We start from the raw sequence: 14,019 nt of genomic DNA, 5'->3' as shown, positions 1-14,019 counted from the left end.
ATAAAAACTTGCTAATTTCCAATTGGTAGGCTATAGATGCAGATGTGTATTTGCTTTTGGATAGTCTTAGAATCTTTTCTTTTTGAAGGTCTCCAAACTCTGAAATTACTGCTTAGATTGTATCAATACTGATGAAAAAACCCAGCTGCTTCAGGGGAAGCAGCAAGTGAGTACTGTAGACACGATTTCTCCCTCTAATGTAGTTCTTAACTTGAGTGTGTACGGAAAATCACCGGAGGGGGCTTGTTAAAACAGCAGACCCTGAACTGGGCCACCAGAAATACTATTTTTTTTTGGTCTGAGGCAGAGCATAGGAATCTACTTTTAATACACGATCTTGGTGGATCTGGCGCAAGGGAACTCACACACGGAAAAATATTGCCCTCACGTTGTGAAAGTATTCAACATTATTCTCTCTTTTGAAAGATCATTGGCTTCAAAGAACAATTGAAAGTTAGAAACTTGGGTCTTTTACAGAACCAGGTAATATCTCTGCTACTCTTCTGGGAATTAGTCTTGAACTGCAGCCACCGTGAAAGCTTCTGGTGTTATTTAAATTAATTCTTGTATTGTTATTAAACTTTCCACATGGTGTTGTTTATCTCCTCAACTAGAGTTTGTGTTTCTGGGAGGCAAGAGCTATGCTTATATATTTTTTAAAAATATTTTCAACATTATTTAGCACTCTTATTAAATATTTATTAGGCCCCCAATAAACATATTGCAATTTTGGTTTAAAAAACAGCCTAAATTGCTTTAAAATCCACCTTAACTTCTGAGGCATGAAGCCACCTCTCTCGTGGATATTGCTTCGAACAAAGATTTCCAATATCGCCTTGTACAGGATAAAATGGAGGCCACACCTAGTATTTATTAGAAATTGGAAACTGAACTTGGGCTGTGTTATCTAGCCACAAGGAAAAGGCAGAACGACAGTAATAGCTTTGACTGATTACTTGGCAAGGGAAACCAAGCCCTTAGGGTGTTCCAGTCTCTCTTTGGCCTATAAACCTGTTTGAAAACCTGTTTCTCAGAATTTAAAGCTTAGCTCGATTGAGGTCAGTATTATAGTAATGTCAATAATTCTACTGCCCTCAGCCTTCAGGCAGACCAGTACAATCCATCATTAACTTTATTTTCATGGAAAGGCAACTTTTGGAAAAATAGCTCTAACTTCAGCTATTTTATTTGATTTTCTTTCCCTTAAGAAATAGTTGTGCCAATATTGCTTCTTTCAGATTTTTTGCTTTCTAAACCTTAACACCTTCCAATGCCTGCAACTGTTACCTAAAATCAGAGTAGCTCTAAACACAAAATTTGGGGCATGGCCAGGGGAATTACCTGAAACTTGCAGAAAAAGACCAAATAAGCCATTGGGTCTGAAAATAATTTTCAGTAACTGAGACTTCATGAGGTTCTGAAATTGCCTCTGCCTTTAGCTGCTTTTTGGAGATATGATACTGGGCCATACTGCCTAGTGGAATCTTCTGGCAGTGTCTATTTCTTTCTCTTAAAAGTTAAAAGCTTAATGAATAGTAAACTGATGTCCTTTCCTCTCTGAACAGACAGCTCCACTCCTGGTGAACAGTTAGAAGCACATGCTCAAAGTAGATGTACCACATTCTTTTCAGGCAAGGACCTCCATCCCCAGGGCTGGCTTTGGGGGGTGGTGATCAAAGGTGCTAAATGTTCACTTGTTGTGACATTTCTCCTCTTGGTTCTAGAACCTGAAGAAGGACAATGGCTCCAGCTTTTATTGGATCAGATCTTGCCACTTGTTGAAGGTAGGAAAGGTGTTAGTTCAAACCCAGGATAGCACCATTTCCTTTTTTACCCAAAGGATAAAACACCTGAATATGTAGATGACTGTGCTTCTAATATGTGAATTTATTAAAATGAACACAACTTCAAACTTGAATGTTTCTCTGAATTGATATGCTAACACTGAACTAAGCTGAAAATAGTGAGAAATAATTAACTGGAGCTACTTGCTCATTACATCTTATATTTAAGACTTACCTGATCATACTGAGTTCCTTTGGGCAGAGTCTAAGTCTTATTTACTTTTGTATTCTTAGCACCCAGAGCTAAGCTTGGCACAGCACAAACACTAAATAAATGCTTAAGATTTGGTGACTTGAATTCTTTTCCATGGCATGAATGGTTTAAAACCGCAGTTATTAAAATTTAATGACCAGTAGAGTAATTAAAATTTAATGACCAGTAGAGGGCAATAAAGTTGAAATTTTATTTATTAAAAAAAAAATTCACTGGGCTCATTTTAAACTCACTTTCAGACCCAGTTCTAGCCTGAAACTCTTCCTCCAGAGTAGTATCATGATTTCTCTTTAATGCAGCTAAAAACCTCTTGTACCACATTAGGATCCCCATGCCAGTCCCCACTGGGGATCCCTCTTTCCCCCACCACACAGAGTAAACTGGGGAGGTGTGCTACAGGATCAGACGGGTGTGCACTGACTTATATACCACAGCTCTCTGTGGTTAATTCCTGGTCTAATCAAAATTATTTGACAGTGGATTCTACTTATAAATGAGAGTTTGTAAGAGAGGCACTGGGTAAGATGTGGAGTATGGCAGTGATTTTGGCTTTAAGCTTCATGTGGTAGGAAACTGCATATTCAGTAAGATACCAATTCCATTTAAAAGAATCAGTCCAAGCACATACCCACACTTATGCATATAAATAATATCAGAAGAAAATTATTACTTAAAAAAAATGGTTAATAGTGAAATAGCAAGGGGTTTTTATCTTACACATACTTTCTTATATTTTTCAGATTTTCACAGTGAATAGATATTTTCTCTAGAAAAGAAAAAGTGTAGCACCCCCAGCAATGTTTTAGAGTTGAGAAAGGGGCCGGGCGCGGTGGCTCAAGCCTGTAATCCCAGCACTTTGGGAGGCCAAGACGGGCGGATCACGAGGTCAGGAGATCGAGACCATCCTGGCTAACACAGTGAAACCCCATCTCTACTAAAAAAAATACAAAAAACTAGCCGGGCGAGGTGGCGGGCGCCTGTAGTCCCAGCTACTCGGGAGGCTGAGGCAGGAGAATGGCGTGAACCCGGGAGGCGGAGCTTGCAGTGAGCTGAGATCCGGCCACTGCACTCCAGCCCAGGTGACAGAGGGAGACTCCGTCTCAAAAAAAAAATAAAAATAAAAATAAATAAATAAATAAACAAATAAACAAATAAATAAATAGAGATGAGAAAGGAAGGCATGAGTAATTGTTCTGAAACTCACTTTAGCAAGGCCTGACTTGTCTTCACCAGTCTCCCCACAGTAAGTTTGGGGAAAGAAGACAACCATGCAGAGAGTCGTAGGCCATTCCACCAACTCCATTAACCCATGTGCTCCAGTGGTCACAGGGCCACATGTTATCTCATATACTCCTTGAACTACGTGGGGCCAGGCAAGCTACAATAGCTTTAAGAAGAGGCTTTTCTTCCACATTTTATATTTTGATATTGCGTTTTTCAATCTCTGCAGCACTCTAAATCTTCTCCCATGTTATTTTTAGTGATTCTCACAGGGGAAAAAAAAAAAGTCAATCAGGGCTTCTGGCATGTCAGCTTTTTATAAAGGGAATGCAAAGCAGAGCTCCCAGCAAGCCTCATAAAACATAGGATTTATGGGAGATCTTTCATCTACACCCATTTAAAATGCTCCCTGCTGGGCGACTGAGAGGAGATGGGAATCATCATTTGAAGAGGCCTTACTTTAAGGACTGGATACAGTGGCTCAAATGTTCCTTCAGCTCTTCTTCCTTTTCATAGGACTCCAGTATACTACGTGCTTCATCATGTTGATAGCAGTAAATTTTATAAATATCTTCCAGTGGCCCTTTAATCTGCAAGAATACTTCTCCTGATAAATGCAAAACAAAGGCAAAATGACATCATCTGACAAAGCTGGCACTTCCCATGATTATTTTCAACACTGTTGACTCATGTCAAAAAGTTGGACGGGAACTACTTTATCCCCAGGTTATTCAGGAAGCGTGGAAAACATTGAGTGATTTTTTTTTTCCTTTTCTTTCTTTTCCTTCCTTTTTCCTTCTCTCCCTGCTTTCCTTCTTTGCTCCCTCTCTTTTTCTGTCCTTCTTTTTTTTTTTTTCTTTTATAAAACAAAGGATGAACAAGTTATCAGAGATGGGCAACAAAAGAAAGGTGGTTTTCTCAAAGGTGACTTTACATACAAGGTCGATGTGCAGAATTGTGATTAAGAGTTGCAGTGTGGCCAGGTGTGGTGGCTTATGCCTATAATCCCAGCACTTTGGGAGGCTGAGGTGGGCAGATCACGAGGCCAGGAGTGTGAGACCAACCTGGCCAATACAGTGAAACCCTGTCTCTACAAAAAATACAAAAACCAGCCAGGCGTGGTGGCAGGTGCCTGTAGCCCCAGCTACTCGGGAGGCTGAGGCTGGAGAATCGCTTGAACCTGGGAGGCGGAGGTTGCAGTGAGCCGAGATTGTGCCACTGCACTCCAGCCTGGGTGACAGAGCAAGATTCTATCTTCAAAAAAAAAAAAAAAAAAGTTGCAGTTTAGAGTTGGTGTGTATGGATTTGAGTCAGGCTGTGCTACAGACTGGCATTGTGACTTGAGCAAGTTGTTTTAACTCTTTAAACCTGATGACACCAATATACTCAATTTCAGAAAGTCATTGTAAAAATTAAAAGAGGTGGTATTTGTAAAGTTCAGAGTATAGTAAATACATATGAAATGCTCAAATGAAGCAGTTTTTTATTAATTTATAAGAGGTACAGAAGGCGAAATTTCAGGTGTTGGGTAAGTTATTTTTCAATATTTACTGCACTAATATTTCCTGAGGCTCTCTCAAGGGCACGCAATGGAGTTTAGAGAAATAAAATATTTCCTTCTATGTGATAATAAAAAAGGTCATATTTTAAAAATAAGTTTAATACTGTGAACCAAGGTTATGACTGTATATTCATAAAGCAACTTAGGCTAATTGTATCTAGGCATTTAATGAATCCTTTTTGATATTATGATAAAATAGGGTCTATAACTGGTGGCTAAAGTAGATACTGGGCAATAGTTTGATTTGATCTCACACTTCATTACTTAAAGATGAGTACTATGCATCCACTACACGATCCAGCACAATACATTAAATTATTTGGCAGATACCCAAGAAATATGTGACAGGGTCAGCTCTCAAAACATTGCAAATTTGAGATTGATAATGACTTGGTGGCTGAATTAATTGGGATGGCTGAATAGATTGACAGTGATCTGGACCTATTAATCTGGACCTATTATAGTTAACAGGAGTAACTCATTCTTTCCACAGAAATAAAAGTGCCCTTAATATTTTCAACATGTTTTTCACACATTAACTTCCTACTTGCATGAAGAGATAAGAGGTTATTTATCCATATTAATTAAGGATTAATAAATCTGAGTTTGAAAGAAATAAATGATTTTCCCAAAGTCCTGTCTAGAGGTGGAAAGGCAGAATTAGAGGCCATAGTCTTATTTCTCCCTTGGATTTTAGCACGTACCCCACTCCAGCTATGCAATTCAGAGCTTTGCTGAGCACTGTATGAGGTGATGCACTTGGAAAGAACACTAAACTTGAAATCAGAAACAATTTAGGGTTTGTGTGGGGAAATTGGAATGACTTTTCAAAATTTCAGTAGCTTTTAGGGTACAAGTGGTTTGGGGTTACATGGATGAATTACACAATCGGAGAATGATTTTTTAAATAAATTATTTGAGTTTTAGTGCCTTCATTTTATTTGTAAAATTAAAATAATAGTTAGCTATTGAGATGCATTTGAGAATGAAATGGGATGATAGATATAAAAAGTGCCCACCACTGACTAGTTGCTCAAGAATTGTCATTTGTCGCTTAAGGTTGCTTTGCTACCTCTAGAATTAAAAGACTAACACATTTAAAGCATCACATTCTTTTCTAATTTATTTACAGCCAATACAAGATTTTTCCTTTTCATTATGTGGGATTTTCCTGTGATTATATGATTATGGTTAGACTCTGAGGTAACGTGAAATAAGGTGCACACATGCAAGTATGTGTGTGTGTTTATGTGTGTGTGTGTTTTAAGGTTTTTGTTTGTTTGTTTTAGTAGTGCTTTTTGGGGGCCTATAAGAAAACTCAATAACTGTGATCATCTTTGGAGCTGAAGGATACAGGATTCTTGTTTTGTTTCTAATATTCTACAGAGTTCATCCTTCAACTAGTGTAGGTCATATAGATTTGTTCTTCAAGACTGATAACAACATAAACAGTAAGAAATATCAAGTAGAGGAAAGAAAACAAAATAGGACTGTGACTGAATTTAGGGTTGGGCATAAGATGAAGGGAGTCTCCCAGTAGTAGAACTAGGTAGCAAATGGGAACTAGTGGCTTTGGCTGGGAGGGCTCAGAAGTGGGACTGGTGACAGGCGTAGATCACATACTTAGCTGGACACTCAGCAGCAAGTCGACAACAGTGGACCTGCATACACACAGACCAACACAAGATGAAGCTGTAAATAAGTGTGCTCACTATAAAGAAGCTAAAAGCAGAGACTAAAAGGAGGTAAGGACAATCTCACAAATCCACAAGGTGATCAAATCAGAAAGTCAAAAAACAAGAACTAAAACACTTGTCTTTATACACAACGAACCCACTAATTGCAAATTCTCTTGAATTTTCTTTAACAGGAGTGGTCTAGTTTGAAAGAATTTATAGCTCTTCCTTTAACAGAAGAATCTTTTTTTTCCCCTCTTTTCTAAGTAAAATTCTGTTGAGGCTCTAATAATAATTATTAAAGTTAAAAGATATTTAAGTACTCTAATTGAAAGTCACTTATTCACCCAAAGGCCAAGTACAACACTAGCAGGCAGAATATTTTATTTCCCTCCCAGCCCTACCAATGTATTCTGCTTCATAATAGTGCAGATGAAGCAGTGTGTCTTGCAGCAAAAAGTGATTCTGTTTCCACGGTAACATAACTCTCGGCTGCGTTTCTTTAGTGGTGAAGGACAACTGCTCTGTCTAACGTATGTGGGTTTGAGGGGATGATTCGGAGCAGAGAAGGGACTAAGCCAAGACCATTAAAGGTAATTTCACTTGTGGTTGCCTGTCACAAAGGCGCCAGAATCCTATAAAATAAATAAAACTAGCATGTTCTTCTTTTTAAAAATTCTACAACCCAAGAATTTCTGCATTGGCATCCCCCAAAAAGCAATTGCCATGCAAAGGAGAAAAAAAATGCACCCTTTTAAATCTCCTTAGTTATCTTCTTTAAAAATAACTTCCCAAAATATTGATATTATGTCTGGATATCATGACTCCTGTGTTTCAATTTGTTTCCTTTACTGATGTGAATAAACATACACTCCTCTTTCTATTTCCATACCCTCACGTGCAGCCCCGACATGTGCCATACCAAACCAGGTGGCCTCTATAGTATTGTAATCCTGCTCCAAGATGAATTTCCCCTGCAGGTAAGAAAACAAGGGTAAAGTCAGTGATTTTCAAGAGATCTCCTTATCCCGGGTTTTGTTTAGGAAACTGCCATGAAAGGGAAGAGCAGTTGTGTTCCTCAGTTCATCCTTTTTTGAAAATTACTGGATGATCATCATGCACCAAACACTTTGGTAGGTACTGTAGATACAAAGAACCAACTCTTCCTTCAAGAAATTATACAGGGTACCAAGGGAGAGAGAGAAGACTGAACTTTCATTTACCATACTATGTGAAAAGTAAATAAAGTACAGAGGGCCACCTATTCAGCCCTTGGGGAGCTTTGAGCAATGCTCATAACAGTGTACTCTTAAAATAGGACCTCTGAGTGAGTGCAAAAAGCAAGGAGATAGTTGTGCAGAGTAAGGTCTGTTCAGAAAATTGGAATGATCTAGTGTGGCTGGATGGGACCATGTCTGCGAGGAAGTTCCAGAAGGGACTGTAGAGGTGGACTGGGGCCAGATCATGAAGAGCCTTGTGCCACATTAAGGAGGTGGAACTTTCACCTGAAAGTGATGGGGAAGCACCAATGGATTTTAGGCAAGTGACCAGATTGTGTTTTAGAAAAACTATTCTGGTAGTTATTAGTAGGAAAGATGGAATTTCAGGGAAGAGTTGGTGAGATTGAAGAAGATAAACAAATTGAAAGGCTTCTATAATAATAAAATAAATAGACAATGAGGGACTAAAACAGAAAGTTATTGCAGTTAAGAGAGAGTGCACTAGAGTCGACTGCCTGGGTTCAAATCCTGGTTTTACCATTTACTCGACGTGTGACGGTTGGGAAAGTTACTTATCTGTTCCTTAATTTCCTCATCTGCAAAATGGAGATAATAATAATAGGGTTGTTTGCAGGTTAAATGAGTTAAAATATGTAATATATCTGCATCAGTAGCTGGCATATGCAAATGCTCAATAGATGTTAGCTATAACTACAGCAAAGCGAAAGCAAGGAGGATGCAGAAGAATGGGAGAAAAATGGACATTGAACATGTGTGAGAGATGATTCCAGGCATATTCCAGAATTGTGGTTTAAGTGACCATGTGGGTAGACACTGATGGTGTAACAGAGTTTAATGGGAAAGATGATGAGTTTAATTTCAGATGTACTGAGTTTGAGTTTCTTATTGTATATTCAAGCAGAGAAATCCTTTAGGAAATTGGATATATGATCTAGGATTTAAGAAAATAGTATCTTGGACAGAGATGTAGGTTTGTAAAAATTGGGTAGTATAAGACATGAATTTATGTGGTCATGCAAGAATGTTCACAGAGTGAGAAGAAAAGAGTACCTGAGGACCAGATGCTGGCAAACACCAACACTGCAGACAGTAGAGAAGAAAAAGAGACTGCAGAGAAGCCTGAGAGGGCATAGCCACAAAGAAGCGTGAGGAAGGACAAGAACAAAACAGTGAGAAATATTGCCAAGATTGACTAAGTTGGTGGGGTTCTGGGTGACACAGATTTGCTAGTTGTCTCCTCATGGTCATAATCGGCTTCCAAAGAAATAGAAGTTTTGGCTGCCCCAAATCAAAATGACATTTCCCATCCTCCCATCCAATTGGTGTGGCCATATAATTAAAGCCCACAATGGGATATAAATGAAAGTGTCCCATGACAATATCCAGGAATTTTCCTCAAGAGGCAGATGACTCAGCCTTTACGCTGCCTTCATCTTTGTCTCCATCTGCTACCTAGGATTTGGATACTATTAATACCTTTACTTTGTCCACGAATATAACGGCCTCCCCTTGGTGAGTGGAGCTGTGAGCTGGAAGGAGCTTGCATCCCAGAGCACCTTGTGGAGTAGAGCTGCCATACAGCTCCAGAACACATGCCTTCGAACTTCTACACATAGAGAAATCAACATCTGTCTTATTATGCTTGTAATGTTTTGTTTTTGTTTTCTCTTTCTCCCAGCTGAACTTAATTCTAATCAACTCACTGTGTTTTGTTTTGTTTTCTCTTTGACAGGAAAATATTTTGGGAGAAATCCTGATGAGTTAAGGCCCCCTCTATACTACCCATTTTTACATTTCATTTAAAAATTCTATGAAAATATGACATGAACTGTTAGTTATGGAGGATTTAAAGTTGGATGTTGCTTGTATTAACAAGAAAAACTATGCAGTAAGTTCAACTCTAAAAACCAACTAAGATGATGTTTACAAAAATCATTTTAGTTAAAATCTCAAGTATAAATTATGGCCTGAGGTATATTCTGAAAGAAAGTTATCTGTGGTTCTAAACAAAACTTGTTGTCAAGGCAGGGTATTTAGAATACAGAGAAGGGGGTGGGATGGAGAAAGGGTTGAGATGGCCCACTCTCTGGAAAGGTCTGAGATCTGGGTGCAACAATACAGGCCTCTGACTGTCATTTCCCTGAGTGACACACACAGTTGAGTGAAAGTGCCATGACATGCCATCTCCAGTGAAAGAGGTTTCCTGGCAGCTTTCACCTCGAGTTTAAGAGTTGTTCCCCACGGTCTGCTTATCCTCCTTGGATGGGAGCCCAGCCGCCATGACTAAACAAGGCAGTAGATTCGCCAGCCCAAATGCCAGATCATCTGAATACTTTCTCCCTTTCTTTCCCAGCCTCATTCTGTTCCCCAAGGAGCATAAAATGAGGAGAGGAAGTGAGAAGAAAGAAACTGAAAGAGTAAATGCTGCTTGAACAAGCCACACTCCCTTGCCTTCAGTCTCATTTAGCTTCTACCTAAGCTAGGGGATGAAATTGGCTGCTGAGGATACCCAAGAGACCCTGGATAGGGTTATAATATTCAAACCAAATACAGGTGGCAGGTGAGACATGCAGCCACGCGATTAAAACAAGTATATCCCTTGAGTATCAATTTTATTAAGATATTTGAAGGAAAAAATGCTGGTTTCCTAGAAGAGTAGACTGGAAAAATGACATGAATTCTTACGACAAAATGAGATTTCCAAGTTATTTCATGCCTATGGCTCTAGCTTCAGGTCATAACTCCACATTTCCTGGTGCTTATGATATTTCTCTTTTGATATCAAGAATATTTTGGTAATTTTTTTTTTCAAAAGCACTAGAGTAAGATAAGTTCAGAAAAAAAAATGTGTCCATTCAATTTGACAATTCTGAGGTCCCTGGTGATATGGTAATAGCATTTTTAGAGGACTGGGTTTACGAGGGAATGAGAGATGAGGAAGTAGGACCAATGAAGGGAGCTGGACCCTAAAGAGAGAAACAGAGAAAGGAAAGGAGCAGAGTGGAGGATGGGGACCTGTCATGGTCATCTCTGTGTCCAGTGCCAGGGAGGACAATGCCATAATTGTGGTGGGGCTCTCAAAGAAGGGGCCATTCTGAAGCTAAGGTGGCATCCACCCAGCACATCTGGCCATGGGAGGTGGCTAGCAGCTGAGCAGGACAAACTGGGGGATGCTAGTGGGCTGTGGAGAGGGTCAGTGTTGGAGAGGAAAGAGCTCTGGCCTGTATTTGGAACAGCTAGAGTCCCTTCTGACTGTGTCCAGAGTTACTAATAATGTAAATTGGGCAAATCAGCCCTTACTGTTTTTGTCTCAGTAATGGAATAGATACCTTTAATTATTAGTCCAGCTCTAACATTCATGAATACAGCTGTATATTTTGATGATAGCTCACAGTCTCTTCCTGAATCTTGGTTGACTTCCTAGACACTAACTCCAGGTCGGGATTCTTTAACAACTGACATCTTGAGGCAACATTAGTTCTCTGAAAAAGTGAAGGTTTTGGCTGGCTGGATCAGGAAAAGGTACAATAAGTTTTTTTAATGTAAGGTTGATAACACTGAGGAAGACCGTGTCTTAGACCAATTCATGATTTTCCATTTATCTTGTTTTAGTAAATACTTCTCTTGAGAAAGCTTGCCTCTTCTGCAGCTAGTTACTCTATATTACCTAGCAGCCTCTGGAAATGGTACTGACTGTTGACATCGACATTTGACAGTGACATTGACCACAGACAGACTTAGTGATGACAGTTACAACGATCATCTCCTTTTCCCTCTGTGTGCCAGCCAATGCACTGCACACTTACTATTATCTCTGATTTCATCCATTCATTAAATAGTTATTAAAGACACTGTTCTGGGTGCTGGTGACACAACAGTCACAAAACAGACTAGAATTCCTTCCCTCATGGAGCGTACATTCTGGAGGGGTTTTGCCCAATGTTTGATATTTTCCTGCCATGGAAGTGTTGTTATCTCCATTGAAAAGATGAACAAATGAATGTGGAATCCATTGCTATTTACTTATCTGTTCCTCCTTCTTCCAAATGCATAGAATTTGGACAGGTAACACACCCAGTTAAAAATATTGACCTTTCCCCAAATCTCTGGTATTTAGATGGCCAAGCATGTGTGGAAAGGTGTGTTTGTGTGTGCATGTATGTGAAATAAAATAACATGTGTGCAAAATAGAATGAGATATATGTAGAAGTCACTGGAGAAATGGTTATATTCCCCCAAAATGAAAAAAACCTTCTGAAGAGGTAGTTTTGCTTCATTGCCTTTAGGAAGTGATGCCTGGAACTGGAGTAGCCATCTAAGGGATGATGCCAAAAGCCACATGCTGAGCATTGTGAAGGCAAGAGCTTCAAGGAGCAGCAAGCAGTTGCACTAGTCCTGGACTCGTGAGTTATGGATTTCTTGTGACGTGAGAAAAATAAGCCTCTTTTTGGTCAAACCCTTTTGAACAGGTTTCCATTACAGGCAGGCAAATGCAATCCTCACTGGCTCAAGTGACTTTGCTCACAGCCATCAAACTAGTGATGACAGCCAGGATTAAGATACGGATCTGTTTCACTTCAAAGGCCATGCTCTTTCCAGGCTATTGGGCACCTTCAAGGTCTGTTACTCTTTCTATGTACTTCTCATTTTAGCTTCCTGGAGGCTGGGAAAGTGTTCAGAAACTCACAGACTCTCACATTCCTTCCTGGGATTTAGAAATGTATTTCTATGTGTATCTTGTGCAATATTTGACTTTTCACAAGTCCATTCAAATCTGACCTCAACTCTCCAGTACTCCTGGCACAGCTAAGCCACTGACTTCCACTGGCAGGCTCCATTAGCATAGCGTCCTAGAACTTACCATTCTCCTCAGAAATCAGAACTGTAAGACTTTTTACTAAGCCACCTTTATTTTATTTTTATTGTAAGAAATAAGTCCTCGCAGCACTGGGACCCATATTCACCCTGCTCAGGAGACTGGAAGTCCATCTCCCATATCACAGCCTGGTACCTGCTAACTGCTGATTTTTCTCTTTCTTATGAGGATTGGTGTATCCCTGATCCTGAAAACCCCATTTCCCCATTGTCATTTTCTCTGAAGCGGACAGCTTTCCTGTTACTTCCAACATCTGCATTCTGATCTTTCAACTGTTGCATCTGGGTGTCCCCCAAATCTCTGTACACATAATTTTGTCAAATCTTCATAAAAACCATATGGGATAGGTATTATTGCCTCCAGTTTCCAGATGAGAAACTGAAGTTCAATTAGGTTTTGTAACTTGCATGAGATCACACATCTAGCAACAGGACAAGCCAAAATGTAACCCAAGTCAACCTGATATTAAAACCCATGTGTTCTTAAACTCTACACTGCCATCTAAGTGGAAACAAGAGCCACATCTCATACTCCCACTATAAAGATTGAAAACCCATTTCCTATCTAGACACTGTGCTTAAGTCAAGATTTTAAAATCCACTTTGTATCTTGACATGACAGTACAGACAACTTCCTCAGAGCTCTCAAATCTGCAAGCATATGCCTCTGTTATTATTGAGTAAAATTTTCCTCCTCGTTTATCTAGGTATCAGGAAAATTTCCCCTTTGGCACTACAGCTGTGAATCACAAACTCTCATTTGTGCCATCTAAGGACAAAGAAATGGGACGCCTGTGCTTTTCATTTGTGATAACATAATTTTGGAAACATCCCACCAACAATCAGTTTATCTTATGGAATATAAGTGCTTTGGTAAAAGGTTTAGTCATGGAAATTGCCAGTGAACTCGTATTGGTGTGTCTTCAACGTTTGGCTCAGAGAGGCCTTCTCGGCACTATGCTCCAGTCACATAGGGCTGCTGCTGTCCTTTTTCAGAATTTGCTGTACTCTTGCTTTGAGACCTTTACCCTATTTCTCATTTAGAAAGCCTTTTGCACCCAATCTCCACCTTTCTAAATCTTTCAAGTCCAAGCTCAAAAACCACCTTCCAAATCTAGTTTTCCCTCACCATTTGAGTTGAAATAAATTAATCTCTCATCTGTTAATCTGTATTAGTTAGCAATTACCGCAGGAAAAAAAAAAAAGAATCTCTCCAAAACTTAAAAGCTTAAGACAGTAACTGTTCATTTGCTCACAATTGTATGGGTCAACAATTGGGCAGCGTTTAACTGGCATTGATGTGGTTTACTTCTATGTTTCCCGTCAGTTGGTGGACTGGCTGTGGGCCAGCTGGCCAGTCAACAAGGACCTTACTCTTAAGCCTGTG

At 39.5% G+C, this 14,019-nt stretch overlaps 1 protein-coding gene across 2 annotated transcripts in view; it reads right to left on the bottom strand.

Moving 5' to 3' along the window:
* ARHGEF38 (Rho guanine nucleotide exchange factor 38) overlaps nucleotides 1-14,019 on the bottom strand; it is a 128,184-nt gene that overhangs the window by 42,976 nt on the left and 71,189 nt on the right. For both annotated transcript variants that reach the window (XM_015138925.3, XM_078002056.1), the window contains exon 4: nucleotides 3,739-3,886. In XM_015138925.3, the coding sequence (XP_014994411.2) occupies nucleotides 3,739-3,886 (148 nt within the window). The remainder of the gene's footprint in view (nucleotides 1-3,738; nucleotides 3,887-14,019) is intronic.

This window comes from Macaca mulatta, chromosome 5, assembly GCF_049350105.2.
Source record: "Macaca mulatta isolate MMU2019108-1 chromosome 5, T2T-MMU8v2.0, whole genome shotgun sequence".
Taxonomy (NCBI): domain Eukaryota; kingdom Metazoa; phylum Chordata; class Mammalia; order Primates; family Cercopithecidae; genus Macaca; species Macaca mulatta.
The sequence above is the reverse complement of the archived record's forward strand: the minus strand, read 5'-3'. Positions and strand labels throughout refer to the sequence as shown.